Source organism: Rhinopithecus roxellana, chromosome 3 (assembly GCF_007565055.1).
Source record: "Rhinopithecus roxellana isolate Shanxi Qingling chromosome 3, ASM756505v1, whole genome shotgun sequence".
Classification (NCBI taxonomy): Eukaryota; Metazoa; Chordata; class Mammalia; order Primates; family Cercopithecidae; genus Rhinopithecus; species Rhinopithecus roxellana.
The window spans coordinates 36,690,352-36,709,849 of NC_044551.1; the positions used below are offsets into that span (position 1 = coordinate 36,690,352).

General features: G+C 49.2%; 1 protein-coding gene across 3 annotated transcripts in view; it reads right to left on the bottom strand.

The window, feature by feature from the left end:
* Window positions 1–12,614, bottom strand: part of LARP1 (La ribonucleoprotein 1, translational regulator) — a 63,463-nt gene extending 50,849 nt beyond the window's left edge. The window contains exons 1-2 of one of the 3 annotated variants that reach the window (XM_030926757.1): window positions 12,508–12,614; window positions 11,728–12,366 (exon numbers count right to left, since the gene is read on the bottom strand). In XM_030926757.1, the coding sequence (XP_030782617.1) occupies window positions 11,728–12,163 (436 nt within the window). In that variant the 5' untranslated portion in view covers window positions 12,164–12,366; window positions 12,508–12,614. Of the gene's footprint in view, window positions 1–11,727 lie in introns of all 3 variants that reach the window. The other 2 variants (XM_030926755.1, XM_010360541.2) reach the window with 2 other exon arrangements.
* Window positions 12,615–19,498: the final 6,884 nt, after the last annotated feature.

Below are 19,498 nucleotides of genomic sequence, written 5' to 3' on the forward strand. Positions count from 1 at the left end.
TTCTGGGCTTGAAGTACCCAACCTGTAAATGAGAGGTTTAGATTGACCTCTGAGGCCCTTCCAGTTCCAAATATTCCCTCCTCTCTGAAAGGAGGAAGGGAAAACCAAGGCCCTGAGGGCACAGCAATGGAGACAGTGCTGACAACTAGGAAACTGGGCTGGGTAAGCCTAACTATAGCCTAGTGTTCTCAAGAACTCAGGGTAGCAGCCTATCTGTGGGTAAATGCAAACCCACTGTTCTCAGCATAGCTGTAAAACCAGCTGATGGTTAGAAGCCTAGCCATGTGGACCTCCCCAGGAGAAGGGGGCGCTATTGCCACCTGGAAGCCTGCCCCACTGCCCCTTCTACAACTTTCAGGGTCTCTTGTTCTTCCCACCCAGTCAGCTGCAGCAGGGGCAAGCAGGCAAGCATGAGCTCAACCAGTTCGTCAGCAATTGTGCTTCTTCCAGCAACTGAGATGCATTCTGGATAATGCAGCCTTCTGAAGGGTCTGAGATATCCCATAAATCCCAGCCACTCTCTACCCCTAAATGATGACAGTTAATAATTGCCCAAGATCCACATTTCAGGAATGACTTGGAAACTTGCTCCATTTTGTAATCTGGGAACCTTGCCCTAAAGGATCAAATGGGAAACCCCAAATCACCTATTCTTAACCCAAGAGGTTCTGCCATGTGGCCACAGTCATCTTTCAAAAGGAAAAATCTGACCATGCTACTCCCCTCACATACAATCTTCAATATCTCTCCACTCCTTCCAGCTAAAATTAGAATTCAGCACAGATTACAAGGTAATCTTTACCTTACTTTACCTTACTTTCTAATCATCCACACTAGAACCACAAGGAACTCAGTTCCCGGAACACCAGGACCTTCCCTCAAACAAACATGAGTTCTCTTTCCAGGCTTCTTCTCAGATGACTGCTACTCATCCTTCCCATTTCTAGAAGACTTCTCTGACCTATACTGAATTGGGTGTCCCTGCTACACTGCCAAAGAATTCCATGCTTTGGGATTCCCTACACAGCACATTCCATACTGAATTTTGAGTGCATGTGTTTCTTGCAGAGACTTTTTATTATGCACTGCAGTATCCCCTATATCTGACACATGGTAAGCACTCAAAATGTAATGAATGAATGCCATTAAAAATATGCAATTAATTCATTCTTTCACTAAGTGTTCACCAAGCTGCCTACTACATTGTGCCAGGCACTGCTACAGGTGCTGGGAATACAAAGCAGTCAAGTATCAAAGTCTCTGACCCAGTGGTGGTAAGAGCTAAGAAGAAAAATAGCCAGGTGCTGTGGCTCATGCTTGTAATCCTGGCACGTTGGGAAACCGAGGTGGAAGGACTGCTTGAGCCTAGGAGTTTAAAGACCAGCCTGGGCAACACAGTGAGACCCTATTCCTACAAAAAATTTAAAAACTGGCCAGGCGTGGTGGCGTGTGCTTGTAGTCTCAGCTACTGCTCTGGAGGCTGAGGTGGGAGGATTGCTTGAGCTTGGGAGGTTGAGTCTGCAGTGAGCCGTGATCGCACTGCTGTACTGCAGGCTGGGTGACAGACTCAGACCCTGCCTTGGGGGAAAAAAAAAGCTAAAAAGAAAAATGAAGCAGGGTAAGAGGGATGGAGATAGGGAATCCAAGGTCAGGGCTTGCTAGTCTATATAGGGCAGTCTGGGAAGGCATTTCCACCACAGTGATGTGCAGGAAGAGCACTACAGAACAAAAGATCTGAAGCAAAGAGTACATGACATGTTTCAGGAAGTGAGGACTGATGTTGGAAGGGAATGAGTGAAGAAGGAGCAAGTGATCAAAGATGAGGTCAGAGGTTAGATGGAGACCAGATCAAGTACAGTCTTACAGAACACCCTGAAGACTCTGGATTTTACTCTGCTGAGAAGTTACCAGAGGGCTTTAAGTAGGAGTGATAGGAGACCAGTTAAGAGGCTGCTGCAAAAATCTACATGAGAAATGATGATGTATGGTCCAGGCCAGCAAGAGATGAGGTGGTAAAAGCATTTAGATTTGGACCTAGTTTTTGTTGTTGTTGTTGTTGTTGTTGTTGTTTTTGGAGATGGAGTCTTGCTCTGTTGCCCAGGCTGGAGTGCAGTGGCATGATCTCGGCTCACTGCAACCTCTGCATCCCAGGTTCAAGCGATTCTTGTGCCTCAGCTTTCCAAGTAGCTGGGATTACAGGTGTGCACCACGACACCCAGCTACTTTTTATTTTTAGTAGAGACTGGGTTTCACCATGTTGGCCAGGCTGGTCTCAAACTCCTGACTTCAAGTGACCCTCCCGCCTCAGCCTCCCAAAGTGCTGGGATTACAGGTGGGAGCCACCACGCCCAGCCAGTTTTGTTTTGGTTTTTTTTTGAGACATGGTCTCACTGCATTGCCTAGGCTGGAGTGCAGCAGCACAATCATAGCTCAACATAGCCTCGACCTCCTGGGCTCAAGCAATCCTCCCACTTCAGCCTCCAGAGTAGTTGAGACCCCATAGGAGTGCACCACCACACCCAGTTAATTTTTTTTTAAAAAGAGATGGAGTCTCACTATGTTGCCCAGGCTGGTCTCAAACTCCTGGGCTCAAGTGATCCTCTCACTTCAGCCTCCCAAAGTGCTGGGATGCCATGTGTGAGCCACCACACCCAACCTGGACGCAGTTTTTTTTTTTTTTTTTTTTTCTTTTGAGATGGAGTCTTGCTCTGTCACCCAGGCTGGAGTGCAATGGCACAATCTCAGCTCACTGTAACCTCTGCCTCCCAGGTTCAAGCGATTCTCCTGCCTCAGCCTCAAGAGTAGCTAGGATTACAAGCACGTGCCACCACGCCCGGCTAATTTTTGGATTTTTAGTAGAGGCAGGGTTTCACTGTGTTGGCCAGGCTGGTCTTGAACTCCTGACCTCAGGTGATCCGCCCCCCCACTTGGCCTCCCAAAGTGCTACGAGTACAGGTGTGAGCCACCGCGCCCAGGCAGCTTTTTCTTTTTGAGATAGTCTTGCCCTGTTGCCCAGGATGGAGTGAGTGCAGTGACACACTCATCTTTCACTGCAGCCTTTACCTCCCAAGGCTCAAGTGATCCACCCACCTCAGCCTCCCCAGGAGCTGGGATTACAGGCACATACCACCATGCCCAACTAATTTTTTTTTTTTTTTTAAGAGATGGGGTATCCCTATGTTACCCAGGTTGGTCTCAAACTTCTAGACTCAAGCAATCTGCCCACCTTGGCCTCCCACCCAAAGTGCTGGGGTTACAGGCATGAGGCACTGTGCCCAGCCAGGACACAGTTTTTAAGAGTCAAAGGATGTACTAGCACATTACATGTGGGGTCACCAAAAGACATTTACTTTTTAGAGACAAGGTCTCACTCTGTCGCCCAGGCTGGAGTACAGTGGCACAATCACAGTTCACTTGCAACCTTGAACTCCTGGGTTCACATGATCCTACCATCTTGGCCTCCCAAAGTGCTGGGATTACAGGTGTGAGCCACTGCAACCAGCCAGAAAAAAAGAGAGGTGGCAAGGATGATCTTAAGGTCTTTAGTCTGAGCAATTAGAAGGATAGAAATGCTTAACGTCTCCTGAGTCTCGCTTTCCTCATCTGTGAAATGGGAATAAAAAGAGAATCTGCTGGGCCAGGCGCAGTGGCTCATACCTGTAATCCCAGCACTTTGGGAGGCCAAGGTGGGCAGATCATCTGAGGTCAGGAGTTCGAGACCAGCCTGACCAACATGGAGAAATCCCGTCTCTACTAAAAACACAAAAAATTAGCCGGGGGTGGTGGCGCATGGCCATAATCCCAGCTACTTGGGAGGCTGAGGCAGGTGAATCGCTTGAACCCAGGAGTCAGAGGTTGCCGTGAGCCGAGATTGCGCGCATTGCACTCCAGCCTGGGCAACAAGAGCAAAACTCTTTCCCAATTAAAAAAAAAAAAAAAAAAGCCTCTGCTCGGCAGATCACTTGGGCTAGAACAGGTGAGACACTCAGTAAATGGTGACTATTATACCACTATTACCTATCTCTGAATTATCAGGAGCCTAAATAAATTAGTTTAAGTGAAAAGCAGAGCAAAAACCATACAGAGTCCTATCTCTATCAGATCATTTATCTAGATGGCTCCTGGATACTGTGGGACTTAAGTTCCTCTGAGAAGCTTGCAACTCCATTCTAAGGCAAAGAGAAAAGACAACTTGAGTGGCTGGAATGTATGTCTTGAGAGTAAGGTTGTTACCACTAGTTTGGAGAGTAATTACAAAGTGGCCTGTAAACAAGGCCTGTCATGGAGGAATCATCTAGGTTTACTAACAGCACATCAAACTGAGATGGAGAAGTCCCACGCCATGTATGACAGATTTACCAGGCTGGATTTACAAAATTCATCTATGAAGACCCACACTCGTCCCCTCCCCATACCTAGGGCTTTGCCAGTCTAAAGGTTCAGCCAAGAAAAAAAAAGGTGCCACACTAGGACTGTCCTTGATTCTGGGAAAATCTTTCAGGGAGACATCCCAGGCTATTAGCCATGGGAAGTTGGTCACTTGCCCCTGGTAACTATCACAAATAGCCCTTCTTGAAAATTCAGCTAACTCCTGATTATCCACTCAGTTGAGGAAAGGCACAGATAAACCCTCAGAGTAAGTAATTACCAATATCTGGCTTTGGAATGCAATCTTCTGAAATTAAAAAAACTTACATCTTACATCTGTGTAGGATGTTTATTTTTCAGACGGAGTCTTGCTCTGTCACCTAGGCTGGAGTGCAGTGGCACGATCTCAGCTCACTGCAACCTCCCCCTCCCAGGTTCAAGCAATTTTCCTGCCTCAGCCTCCTGAGTAGCTGGGACTACAGGTGCAGGCCGCCATGCCTGGCTAATTTTTTTGTATTTTTAGTAGAGATGAGGTTTCACTATGCTGGCCAGACTGTTCTTAAAACTCCTGACCTCATGATCCGCCTGCCTCAGCCTCCCAAAGTGCTAGGATTACAGGTGTGAACCACCGCACCTGTGCTGCCCCGTACTTAACAGCAATTTGACCCTCTAAACAACCTCAGCACCAGGATTAGCCCCATTCTGTGAATAAGGAAAACAGAGGTTAGACAAACAATCTAAGGTCACAAAGTGAGAGTAGAGAGAAGTACCCTGCTCATGTCCTAATTTAAATTCCATCACCGTCCCCCTTCACATTGATGTGCTGTTTCCCATGTTTTCACTAGCGAGGTATCAAACACTTACTTCTTTCCTTGAATCCCAGGCAAGGTAAGGCCATCCTTTCTCCTGGCCACTCCCTTAGATCACTCTGGACCAGCCAGGGAGGTTTGTGAGTCTGGACTGAGGCACCTGCTGAACCTCCAGTGGCCCCAACACCCTAATTACTCCCTTTGAGCTGTCTTGGGTTTTGCAAACAGGGGCACTCCCATCTGCCAAGCTCTTCATTTTAAAGAGGTTTTTGTGGTTTCAGGCCGGCTCCTCCTTCTCCTCCTCCTCCTCCTCCTCCCCTGCCCACCTCCCAGAAAAGGGAATGGGTGCTCAGTAATAGCTATTAGATTGCTTACTCCAGTTCAGGTCCCACTGCTAGACAGTGGGTGGGTCAGCAAAAAGACCCCATCCCTCAGGAGGTTCAGAGTTCAGGAAGGTTTGTGACTATCCTCTACCTCCCAAAGGGCCCCACCTCCTAAAAACCTTCCCCTACCTGGCAGGCACTCACTTCCGGGTCAGTATGAAACGCAAACTACCTGTCCAGAAGGGAAGGGGCCAGGCCAGCTGAAGGCTCCCGATGAAAGCTGCCTCCCACTCTCCCCTTCAAAGGGTGTCCTAATTGTGACCTCTCCTTAGAAGAAGAGAAAGTGATTCACACTATATTGCTTCTTGGACTTTTGGCTAAGATCAAGTGCACGATAGGAAAAAGCCTTAAGTCTCATTGAATAGACTAACCAAGCAGTTTTTAGCTGGGGGTGCACAATATATCCAGTTACACAGTTAAAAATAATCATAATACCATTATCATCCCTGACAAAATAAGATAATTTCTTATCTTAAAATAGTCAAATTTCCTCAGTTGTCATCAAAACATCTTTGGACATTTGGTCAAGAATCAAGATCCAAACAAGATCCACAACAATGCACGACTGATGTCTCAACTCTCTTCATCTGTAACAGTTCTTCCTTTTTAAAAATGCCATTTATCTATTGGAAATAGTGTGTCTTGTAGAATTTCTCACATTTAGAAACTGAGTAACTGCCTACCTCATGGCTAATTAGTCTGTTACTGTAGCCCCATTTCCCTACAAACTGGCAGTTAGATCTATGGTTGTTAGATTTAGGTTCAGTTTTTATTGGCGGAGGAAATTTTCAGGCTTTCAGACGCTGTAAGGCACATAACGTCTGGCTGCTCCATTATACACCCTCAAGCCATCGACTTAGGCTCCTGAAGCCAGAAGAGTTTCTCCAGCCTCCAGAGAGCTTGGATTCTTAATCATGATGCAAATATAAAGCTACACATATATAAAGCTATACTTTGGTTTCTTTCTTTTGTGGGAAGGGAGTTTTAGAAAAAAAGTTTTGATACTAGAAAACTTTTAAGACATTTAGACCTAGTCTAATACGCTGATTTTACAGATGAAGAAACAGAGGCACAGAGAAAGCAAAGGGTTTGCCAGCGTCCACATTGCTGGTCATGAGCATGATCAGAAGTAGCTCCTAGGGCCGGGCACGATCACTCATGCCTGTAATCCCAACCCAGCACTTTTGCAGGCTGAGGCGGGTGGATCACCTGAGGTCAGGAGTTTGAGACCAGCCTGACCAACATGGAGAAACCCTGTTCTACTAAAAATACAAAATTAGCCGGGCATGGTGGCGCATGCCTGTAATCCCAGTTACTCGCGAGGCTGAGGCAGGAGAATCACTTGAACCTGGGAGGCAGAGGTTGTGGTGAGCTGAGATCGTGCCATTGCACTCCAACCTGGGCAACAAGTGCAAAACTCCATCTCCAAAAAAAAAAAAAAAAGTAGCTCCTAATAACGGTGAAGTAGCTTTGACACTGCAAGGTCATGGTGATGCCCTAAATCCACAGACACCCAGCTAGTACAACCAGGGCAATCTGGGGAAGGGCCCACACCCAGGAAGCAAAGCAGAGAGGTTTACATGGGCCCAGTTCAGTGCAGCAGAGGATCTCTGGGGCACCACGGGATTGCTGAATGATAATCTTTTTAAATTTTGGGCCAGTTGGTTGCATTTCAAAGGGACACAGAAAAAAATGATGCTCAGAACATAAACATTTAAGTCTCAGACCTTGTTCCAAACTTCAGCACTACGTTTCTTACTACACATCAAGTTAGAGGTGTACACAAAACAAACCTACTGACTACCCCGGCTACGGTGGATGCGGGCTTGTGGAAATGATATACAGACACTTATCGACTTAAGATGGGGTTACATCCTGAAAATACCATAAGGCCAGCCATGGTGGCTCACATCTGTAATCCCAGCACTTCAGGAGGCCTAGGCCAGCAGATCACTTGAGCCCAGGAGTTGGACACCAGCCTGGGCAACATGGCAGAACCCCATCTCTATAAAAAATACAGAAAAAAATTAGCCAGTGTGGTGGCATGCACCTGTAGTCTCAGCTACTAGGGAGGCTAAACTGGGAGGATCCTTTGAGCCCAGGAGTTTGAGACTGCAGTGAGCTATGATTGTGCCACTACACTCCAGCCTAGGTGACAGTGAGACCCTGTCTAAAAAATAAATAAATATAATTAAATTGAAAATGCATTTAATACACCTACCTACTGAACATCAAAGCTTAGCCTAGCACCAGGTACCATGGCTCATGCCTGTAACCCCAGCATTTTGGGAGCCCAAGGTGGGCGGACTGCCTAAGGTCAGGAGTTCAAGACCAGCCTGGTTAATGTGGTAAAACCCCGTCTCTACTAAAAATACAAAAATTAGCTGGGCATGGTGGTGCACACCTGTAGTCCTAGCTACTTAGGAGGCTGAGGCAGGAGAATCGCTTGAAGCCGGGAGGCGGAGGTTGGAGTGGGCCAAGATCACACCACTGCACTCAAGCCTGGGCGACAGAGCAAGACTGTCTCAAAAAATAATAATAATAATAATAATAATAAAAAAAAAAACTTAGCCTAGCCTATCTTAAATGCACTCAGAACACTTATATTAGCCTACAGATGGCCAAAGCATCTAACATAAAGCCTATTTTAAGTGTTGAATCTCTCATGTAATTAATTTATTGAATACTATATACTGCAAGTGAAAAACCATGGTTGTATGGGTACCTGAAGTACAGTTTCCAATAAATGTGTATCACTTTCTCATCAACATACAGTCAAAAAATCATAAATTGAACCACCATAAGTTGGGGACTATCTGTACTCTCAAGTCTCACGGCACTACACGTGCACCAGCCACAGCAAACTTTCAGTCCAGTTAGGCTGACTTTTCCTCATATCCCTGACAGCACACGTGCAACTCCCCCCAAAGAAAATCTTCACAAAAGGCAAATTAAAAAGTTAAAATTTATTTTTTAAAAATTCATCTCACCACACTCCGAAGCAAAAAACAGCTAATTCTTAAGAGTCACCAACCTTTAAATTATCCATCCCATGCCCTTCATGTCTGTGGATAAGCAAAAGTCAAGTTTTAAGAGACAGATCCCATACATATCATGGAATACTGATATAACAAAAGAAAAGGAAAGATCTGCATTCAGCAACCCCATCATATTACAGGTAGAGAAAAGCAGAGATCCAGAGAAAAGTCCCACCAAGACCCAGAGTAACAACTTCTACCTGCCAGGCACTGGGCTAAATACATTTATCATAATAATGAATGCTCGTAATACCCCCATGAGGCAGGTAAATCATAAATATCTATTACACAAATTAAGAAGGTGAGGCACAGAATGGTTAAATAACTTGCCCAAGGAGGCACAGCTAACAAGTGGTAGAGCTGGCATTTGAACCCACGCAGTTTGACCCCAGAACTTTTGCTATATATCATCTCTTAACTTAGACATCTTGGACCTTATACTTAGAAGGGATATGGCTAGGATAAGGCAAAAATTTTAAACATTTAAAAATGCTCTGGGGAGGGAGGGAGATCTAAAAAACCAAAATGCAAATGTAAGACTTGGATGCTTAAAGCAGAATACAGAACCCCACAAGAAAGGAGAGATATCACAAAACATATTTTATTACTAGTTACTGCATGTGTCCCTTAAAGAACTAAAACACCAACATCTGAGCCAAAAGCAAGGCTAAAAATAGGCATTTACAGCAAGCTTTGGAAAGCTTTTAGTTTGCTTATGAGGTACTCATTTCTGTAGACTCCCAAAAACACATGCATCACAGAACACAAAAATTCCCAAGACCACACAGCCACTCCACTAGTGTCACATTTAAATTTGTCAAAGCTGTAAATAAAACCAGGGCTGGAAAAGCACTTCAGAGATTCATGTAGGCTCCAGAGAAAGGGCCACCATCTAGCCTTATCAGACTGACAGCCCAATCACAGAATTCTCTCTCAAAATACACACAAGCCTACCAACAAGCTTAGAGAGAGAAGCTACGGGATTAACCTGAGTTAGGCTGTCAAAACCTATTCCAAAGGTTCTAAACCAACGAGTAGACACTCTCCTACCTTAAGATTCCAAAAAACAATAACAGAGCAAATCTACCCTTACTGAGAATTTTGCTTTGGGCACTTAAAGCAAGTCAGCTTCTCCGCTCAGAGGAAAAGGTGAGATGCCAGCCAAGCTGTCTTCTTCCCACGATCAATAACCCCAGTGACACACACTATCAAGGGCTCCTGGACTTACACAAAATGCCAGCTCAGGCACCCAATACCACCTGATGTCATGGCTGATTTAAAACCCACAAGGCAGGTTCACCATTAGCCAAGCAGTAGCCAGGATGAGTAGCCCCATTTAAAAGGAGTGCTCTCTCCCGGGGATGATTATACCCCTTTGAGTTTAAAGAGTGGAGAAGGACCAAAGAGTGTTCTAAAGTTGTTTTCCCTCATTCTGTGGGTGGATAGGAGGGATGTGAAAGAAAACGGAGGTTTCAGCACTGTCTTTTGCATAAGAGGGCTCTGGAAGGGAAAGGGGGGAAGGGAAGGAGGGGTGAAGGAAGAGAACACAGTTTGAGGGATTGTTAGTAAACCCCCAATGTCCTCTCCTCCAAATGAAGCAACCTGAAAAGAAATAAAAATTGCAACATGCTGTTTTCAGGACTGGCTATTCTGGCTTCCCTAGGACTAGCAGTGCTTCTACTTCTTTGACTGTGAAGGCATTAAGCACCCCCTTTATTTTTAATGGTTTAAACCAGTTAGCCTCAATCAGCTACGGCAGGAGAGGAGTTTTTTTTTTTTTTTAAAAGCACCAGGGCTACGACCAGAGGCCATCATTCTAACTACAAGACAGTTCCAAACCGACCCACCTCCAACGGACCCAAAACCAAAGAATGGAGACCCGCCCTCTGCGCCGGCCGAGGAAAGAGTGGGCGCGCCCCCCCACCCAAGCCGACGATCTATTCTCGGCAAAGGAAGGCCAGGAGCAGACTCCATATTCTGCATCGCCTCTCTCCCCACGCTGACACGGCTCTGCTGGGATTTCCTGCAACCCTTACCTCCCCCTGGAAAGGGGCACGGTCCAAAAGGACCAAAACGCGGAGGAGGGAGAGGGAGGACTCGCGGAGCGCCGGTCGGCAGTCACATGCCGCTCCCCGCGCGGGGAGGCACCACGTTGTCCCGGCTGCAGAGGAATGCCGGGAAGGGGGGACGCGCACACACCCGCGCCGCGCACACGCACACTCGGCGCCGCGGGCCCGCACCCGCCTGCCACCCCCAGCGCCGCGGCCCGCGCCGAACGCCGAGGCCGAGCGACCCGCGGGACGCCGGCGCGGCGCATGGCGCCCAACTGTCACCCGCCCGCCCAGCCGGGCCACTCCCTCCCCCGCCGCCACACGCCCCTCAAGTCGCCGCAGGCCCCTCACCCGCCTCACATTTTCCGCCAACCTCCTAACTGGCTCCCCCAGCACACTCGCCGTCGGGCTCCTTCTTAAGGCGGAAGGTGCCCGGGATCGGGGAGGGAAACCACCGAATTCGGTAACACGATGGGTTTCTTCTCCCCAAAACTGACCCCTCAACCCGTCTCCAAATGGCGATTCTACCGCCCAGTATCATCTCCCCGAGAACAAAACTTGTTAACTTTTAATCCCCGAATTCGTGCGGCCGGCATGTACTCCGCGCCGGGCACTGGGTTGCCCGTGACATATGCTTATTAAACATTTACAACATGGGGAGGCTCGCAACGCTACCAAAACGGGGAGCGCCGGGCGGGGTGGGAAGAGGGGCTTCCCAAGGAAGGTTCAAACCAGAAACCGTCTCCTACACCAGCATGCAGTGGAGATCGTTTCACTGAAACCAGCGCCCACCCTCTGCCGACGAGGTAGGCCCGGATCACACCGTTGCCCACTAACCGCTGAGGCCCAGGCGGTGGCCGTAGCCTCCCGGAGGCCGGGCCCTCGGGCAGGGGCAGATCCCTGAGTGTGCGGTGGGGGGGAGGGCGCAGCGACCAGGATCAACCAGGAGGCAATTTAAAAAAGTCCCGAGTCACCATGACCGGTAGCGGACCCCGGGGCCCTGGAGGTGCTGGGGGAGGGGACTCCCATGTCCCCGGAAGAGGCCCCCGGGCCCAGGAGGGCAAGGAGGGAAACCCACCTGGGGGGGACTGTCCGTTCACGGTGGTCAGGACTGGCTGCAATGCGTTCTTAGTCCACGGGTTCACCTTGGGCGGGGGGGCTTCCACGAAGTCCCGGCGCCCCGCGCCCGCGGCTCCGGCAGCTCCTCCGCCAGCGCCTAGCTCGCCGCCGCCCTCCTCCCCGTCGCTGACGGCCGGGCCTTCGGCGCCGGGCAGCTGCAGCGGCCGCGGGCTCTCGCGCTCCTGCTGCCCGGTGCCCTCCTTGAGCGGCTTGGCGCAGGGCGGCCGGGGTCTCCGAGCGCCGCTGTCCGGCTCCCCCCCGCGGACGTCGTTCGCCCCGGGCTCGCCCTTGCCCTCGGGCGCCGGCGGCGGCTTCTTCCTCACCAGCCCCCCGTGCTCTTCGGCCTGCAAGAGCGGGGCGCCCCCAGGCAGGAGCGGCTCCACCTGAGTGGCCATCTGCGCGCCCGCCCCCCCGGAGAAGCCGGGCGCGCCCGAAGCTGCCTCCCCCGCCTCGAACTTGGCTAGCAGGGCGCCCGCGACGCCTTCCTCCGGGGCGCCGGGCCCCAGTCCCTGCGGAGAAGGGTCGGGGTTCACGCGAGGTGCGGCCCCCTCCCAGTTAGATGCAGACGCCGTAAATCCGAGGCCCACCAGCGGGGCGGGGGGGGAGGAAGGCCCCCCACTCTGCGGTCCAGGCCTCCTTGGCGTGCGTCCCCCCCCGCCCGTTCCTCGCAAGACGCCCCCACCCCGAGCCCGGCAGGCTTCTAGTCCCGTCCCTCCCTCCCCCCCCGCCCCCGGGGCGGCCCGGGCTTCCCGGCTCGGGGGCTGCAGCAATATGGACGGACGGGGGAGAGGCGCGGCGAGCCGAGCAGACCACGCGATCCGCGGCAGGCGGCGGGCGGGCGCGCGCCTCACGACGCGGCGAGCGAGGGGGGACGGCGCAGCGGGGGCGCGCCCGCCGGCCGGGCCCTGGGCGACGGGCGGGCAGGAGGCGGCGGGAGCGCGCGCGCACGGCTCCGCGGTCCTGCCCCCTCGCCCCGCCCCTCGTCTCCGATTCCTCAGAGCACCTCCCGGGCTGGGGGTAGGGACGCTCAGACCGGACGGGGGCGAGCACGTGCCTGATGCAATTCGGGAGTTGTCGGTGGGGGCGCTGAGGGGGATAGGAGAGAAGGCTGGGCGAGGAGGGGAGGTGTCTTAAAGGGCCAGCGTGTGAGAGCGGCTTCAGGTGGAGCACATGGGACCGGGCCACGCGGGCGGCCGGGCCTGCTCGCGCTCTTTAGGCTGGGTGTCAGATTCAGGGGAAGGATCCATTAGTGTCATTCCTGACTTCCGGGAGACTGAAGGGAGGACCCTCATCCGCCCCGAGGATGCACCAACGCTGGCCCCTCCCCTGTGCGCGGCGGGCCTGGCCCCTTCGGTCCCCGCCCGGGTGACCTTGGTTGGGTGAGCCGTCCGCACCTCAGCGGGTTGTGCTCCGCGCTTCGCCGCCGCCAGGCCTGGCCTCGACGCTACCCGCAGATGGGTTCGACTCCGGGCCTGGAAGGCGATTCTTTAGCCCTTGAGGGCAGCGGGAGCCTAGGAAGTGGGAACGGAATTACCAAAGCCCTCACCCAGACCAGGCCCTTCTCCCCACCGCGGAACCTTGTATTTATGGGCAGGAAATGTCTTTTCTTTTAAGTGGATGTTGTTTTTTTCCTCAAGAATTGCTTTGGGCGGAGTTGAACCGTCCCTGGATTGGGACTTCTGAGATCTGAGGTTTTATCCTGGCCCTGCCCCTTACCATCTGCAGCAGTGACTTCCAGTTTCGTGGGCCTCAGTTTCACTATTGTAAAATGAAGGAACAACGTATGACAGCAGTTTCAAACTTCAATGTACATTCTATTCAATAAATACTTACTGACCTCGTACTGTGGGGGCCTTGCAGGGTTCTAGGAAACGGGTTTGGTATAAACCAGGCTAATGAAGTCCCTATCCTCATGGAATTTATTCTAAGGTGGGGAACGAGACAATAAAAAAGTGATAAATTATTGTCTAGTATCTATGAAGACAATAGTTAAACTGTGGTAATCAGTTAAACTAGATGGACTACTTTTGTTTGGGTGATAAGGGAAGACTTCTTTGAACGCACATGCCAAAGTATTAGGAATCAGACTCGGTCTGGGACTGGACCCAGAAATCTGCGTGTCTAGCAAGATACCTTTGGTGCTTATGACTTCACTTAGAGAAGTCCTGGCTTCTGACTGGCTGTGATCCCACGTGCTCACATAACATAACAGCCTGGAATGTTGGCCATCTCCAAAACAAGAATTAGAGCACACGACCTGCTGGATCTAGGAGACGACTGAATGAAAAGCCTCTTGGAACTGCCCCAGCCAGCAAGGCTGAGCTGTAGGATTGTTGTAACCTGTATGGGGGAGAAGCACTGGTAGGGATAGCCAGGTAATGCCATGTCTAATTCCAACTCTTGGGTTATTCAGCCTCCAAACCTTGGCCAGCTAGCCGCACTTCCCTGGACCCCTCTCCTGGTGGAAAAATGGGGGTAAATAATGCCTGACTTGCTTCCACCCTCTGAGCTCCTGTGAAGGGTCAAGTGAGACAGTGTTAGTCAAGGTGCTGTGTAAATTTTATAGACAAGCCAGCACTTGAAAAGAGCTACCAAGGAAGGTAATGTTACTCAATGAATTACACCAGGAATCTACTAAGTGCATTACATGTACTCTTAATCAGAAGGTAAATTATTGCACATTGCCACTGGAATGCACTATTTATTTATTTGAAGAGGTAAGGTCTGTCACCCAGGCTGGAGTGCAGTGGTGTGATCATGGCTTACTGCAGCCTCAAACTCCTGGGCTCAAGCTATCCTCCTACCTCAGCCTCCGAAGTAGCTAGGACCACAGGCACGTGCCACCATGCACAGCTTTATTTTTTAAAATTTATTGATAAATATTACCTGAAGAGATTATTCACTCTAGACCCTCTCTAAACTTTGTTAATAGGGACATAATTATTATTGTTGGTCGTTCTTTTTGTTATTGGAGGTAGAGAAGTACCCTTCCCTGACCCCTGAGAACTTGTGAGGGTACGAGGGCACTATGTGGACAAGAAACTCATTCATGCTACTCAGCAGTCAGAGACAGGGTTGAACAAGCATGGCCAGGCCCTGCTGTGTACAGAGTGGAGGGGTATTGAGATCTGCCTACCCTGGGCCTGCCCCAGAGAGAGGCGAACTAGGGCCAGAGAAAGTAACAGACCTGTGTGAAACATCTTTTTTTTTTTTTTTTTTTTTGACTCTCATTCTGTCGCCCGGGCTGGAGTGCAGTGGCGGGATCTCAGCTCACTGCAACCTCCGCCTCCTGGGTTCAAGCAATTCTCCTGCCTCAGCCTCCTGAGTAGCTGGAATTACAGGCGCCCGCCACTACACCCGACTAATTTTTGTATTTTTAGTAGCAACGGGATTTCACCATAATGGCCAGGCTGGTCTGAAACTCCTGACCTCAGGTGATCTGCCCAACTCAGCCTCCCAAAGTGCTGGAATTACAAGCGTTAGCCACCATGCCTGGCCGAGACAACATCTTACACTTAGAAGCTGTTAGAACTGGAAAAAGGAATCATAATGATTACTCATTTTCCTTGTTTTGCAGATGAAGAAACCAAAGTTCAGAAAAGTAAAGTTCCCGCCTGGGCACGGTGGCTCAAACCTGTAATCCCAGCACTTTGGGAGGCTGAGGCGGGCACATCACCTGAGGTCATGAGTTCGAGACCAGCCTGGTCAACATAGTGAAACCCCCGTCTCTACTAAAAATACAAAAATTAGCTGGGCGTGGTGGCGCACACCTGTAATCCAAGCTACTCAGGAGGCTGAGGCACGAAAATTGCTTGAACCCAGGAGGCAGAGCTTGCAGTAAACCGAGACTACCCCCACTGCACTCCAGCCTGGGTGACAGAACAAAACTCCATCTCAAAAAGAAAAAAAAAAAAAGAAAAGTAAAGTTCCTTATCCAAAGTCACACAGCAGAGCCTGACAGAGCCAGGTGTCATACCTGAATCTCTTTATCCTAAATCTAGTAGCTTTTTCTACATTAAAATAATGAAACTGGGTCTGGGCACAGTGACTCACACTTGTAATCCCAACACTTTGAAAGGCCAAAGCAGGAGGATCGCCTGAACCCAGGAGTTAGAGACCAGCCTGGACAACACAGTGAGACCCTATCTCTATTTCTTTTAAACTTTTAATAAAAAAAAGATGAGGCCGGGTGCGGTGGCTCACGCCTATAATCCCAGCACTTTGGGAGGCCGAGGCGGGTGGATCACGGGGTCAGGAGATCGAGACCATCCTGGCTAACACGGTGAAACCCCGTCTCTAGTAAAAATATTTTAAAAATTAGCCGGGCGTTGTGGCGGGCGCTTGTAGTCCCAGCTACTCGGAAGGCTGAGGCAGGAGAATCACCTGAACCCGGGAGGCGGAGCTTGCAGTGAGCCGAGATTGCACCACTGCACCCCAGCCTGGGCGACAGAGCGAGATTCCACCTCAAAAAAAAAAAAAATTATCTGGGCATGGTGGCATACACCTGGAGTCCCAGCTACTGGGGAGGTTGAGGTGGGAAGATAACCTGAGCCTGGGAAGTTGAGACTGCAGTGAGCCATGATTGCGCCACTGTACCCCAGCCTGGGGAACCCAGTGAGACCCTGTCTCAAAAACAAAACAAAACAAAAACCTATTTGTAATTAATTATATGCTTGTTTGCTCCTTGTGCAAACAACTTCCTAAAGAGAGAGCAGGCTGCGTGAGAGACTAGAGAGCTGGGGGAATTGATTTATAACCTGGGTCCCATCTCCAAGTTTGCTGAATGACTTTGGGCAGCCTCCTGAGCCTTCCATCCACGAAACAGGAAGCATATCTGCCCATCCGGCTTATAAACAGGAAGAAAATACAAAGTTTACATGAAATTTTATTCCATTGGAGGGGGAGTAGTGAATAGGTAAAGAAAGGAGGAATGGTTCCTTATCTGTGCTTATTATAAAGGAAAATTTAACATGCTTGGATATGTATTAGTTTTATTCCCTTTGAGTTTGGTTTTCCAAAGAGCCTTGTGTTTCTGGAAGAGCTTGGGCTAATCACTTACTTCTGCTATGGGGCCCCTTGGGTATGAAGCCTCTTACACTGACACAACGGGAGTGGGGTTAGCATAGGGAGGGGCCTTGGCCAAAACAGTGCCAGCTGGGGAGTGTTTTTCAAGATCCTGAAGACTCTTGGGCCTTCTGACACACATCACATAATTATTTCAGTTCTTGGGAAGAGGCTCAGCCAGGATCTCCTCTTGTGAAGTAGATGTAAACGGCAATAGCTAACATACAAGGAGGAGGTGGGGTAGAGACTATTTCCATAATTCCTCGTTTAACCCCCAGGCCAATCCTTTTCCATGACTAACCCCACTTTACAGATGAGAAAGGAGGCTCAGAGGAAGAGGGGTGGTCAATGAGGAGGATGGTTTGCAATGAAGAAGGTCTGATAAATAACTTTTAACACACTCACCCCTCTGAGTTGGAAACAAGTACCATCTCAGCCTCTTCTCATCAGTTCTACCTATGCAGCCTCTTCTCCCATCCCCACTACCCTCCCTGGAGTTTTGTACTTCCCAAGTTGTCCCGTGATGGGCTTCCTCACTAACTGTACTCCCACTGTGATCCAGTCTACCACACTTGCCTGTGTCAGCTCTCTGGCTCTATGATGGACTCAGACCCCGCCTCTGCTTTGAATCTCCACATTCACACCCAGCACACCCTGACCCTAACTAACCTTCCTGTCCTACTGCCTTCCAGCACACACCCTACACTCCAGCATCAGGGGACCACTTACTCCTTCTTTAACTCAGGAAATATGTATTGAGCATCTACAATGTACCAGATACTGCTAGGCCCTGAACATAGAAAAGTGAGCAAGACAGACATGTTCCCTACTTCCCAGAAGTTTCCCATGTAAACCCCTGTGGGCTCCATGTTTTCCTACCTCCATTCATATAACATAGCTATTAATAGTGAGGTCATGACTCTGAATCCTGGCTCAACTACCTTGTGACTTTAGGTAAATATTTAACTTCTCTTTAAGCCTCAGTTTCCCCATCGGTAAATTGGAGATGATAATTCTACTTATCTCATAGAGCTTTCAGTGAGCCTTAAGTGAGATGTGTTTAATAGCCCAATGACATTTATAGCAGAGTATATGCTAAGTAATATTCCCTTTCATTACTTTTATTATTACTGATAACACCTTTCCATTTCCACTTGTCCTGAATTCTACTTGTCCTTCAAGGCTCAGCACCAAATGTCAACTTCTTCACAAAATCTTATTTAATCTCCATAGTTAAAGTAGATTTCTCTGAACTCTTATCTCCTAGTGGCAGTTTTCCTAAAACATATATTTTTCATTTTCTCTACTCGGTTATGGTTACTTATGAGAATGCCTTGTTCATAAGTAACCATAAGGCAGGGATTATACCTTATTCATCTTAGTGTTACTTGGAGTACTTATCAATGGTCACGAACAGGCCTTCAGTCTTTTCTGAACAAAAGAATAAATGAATGAATACAGGATCACTCCTGATTGCATCAATGTTTTGGCAACCAGAGCAACACTGTCAAGGGCCAAGTGCTAAATTATATTTATATATATATATGTCTTTTGTAAATGATAAAATATAATATAAAAATAAAACAGGCTAACTTTAGCAAACTGGAAAATTTTTTTAGGCTGGGCACAATGGCTCATAACGGTAATCACAGCACTTTGGGAGGCCAAGGATGGGAAATCCCTTGAGACCAGGAGTTCAGGACAAGCCTGGACAATATACTAAGACCCCGTCTTTAAGAAAAATAAAAAAGAAATTACCTGAGTGTGGTGCCGCATATCTGTAGTGCAAGACTGAGACAGAAGGATGGCTTGAGCCCAAGAGTTTGAGGTTGCAGTGAGCCATTGATCATGCCATTGCACTCCAACCTGGGTGACAGAGGGAGACACTGTGTCTTTTTCTTTTCTTTTCTTTTTGTTTCTTTCTTTTTTTTTTTTTTTTTGAGACGGAGTCTCGCTCTGTCGCCCAGGCTGGAGTGCAGTGGCATGATCTCAGCTCACTGCAGTCTCCGTCTCCCTGGTTCAAGCTATTCTGCCTCAGCCTCCCAAGTAGCTGGGATTACAGGCATGCATAACCATGCCTGGCTAATTTTTGCTTTTTTTGAGATGGAGTTTCACTTTTGTTGCTCAGGCTGAAGTGCAATGGCACAATCTCGGCTCACCACCACAACCTCCGCCTCCCAGGTTCAAGCAGTTCTCCTGCCTCAGTCTCCCGAATAGGTGGGATTACAGGTGCCCGCCAACACGCCCAGCTAATTTTGTATTTTTAGTAGAGATGGGGTTTCGTCATGTTGGTCAGGCTGGTCTCCAACTCCCGACCTCAGGTGATCCACGCGACTCAGTGTCCCAAAATGCTGGGGTTACAAACATGAGCCACCACACCTGGCCTAATTTTTGTATTTTTAGTAGAGACAGGGTTTTGCAGGCTGGTCGCGAACTCCTGACCTCAGGTGATCCACTATGGCCATCTTTTTTTTTTTTTTTTAAAGACAGTCTTGCTCTGTCAACCAGGCTAGAGTGCAATGGCACCATGTCAACTCACTGCAACCTCTGCCTCCCGCGTTGAAATGATTCTCCTGCTTCAGTCTCCCAAGTAGCTGGGATTACAGGTGCCTGCCACCTTGCCGGGTTAATTTCTGTTTTTTGTTTGTTTGTTTGTTTGTTTTGAG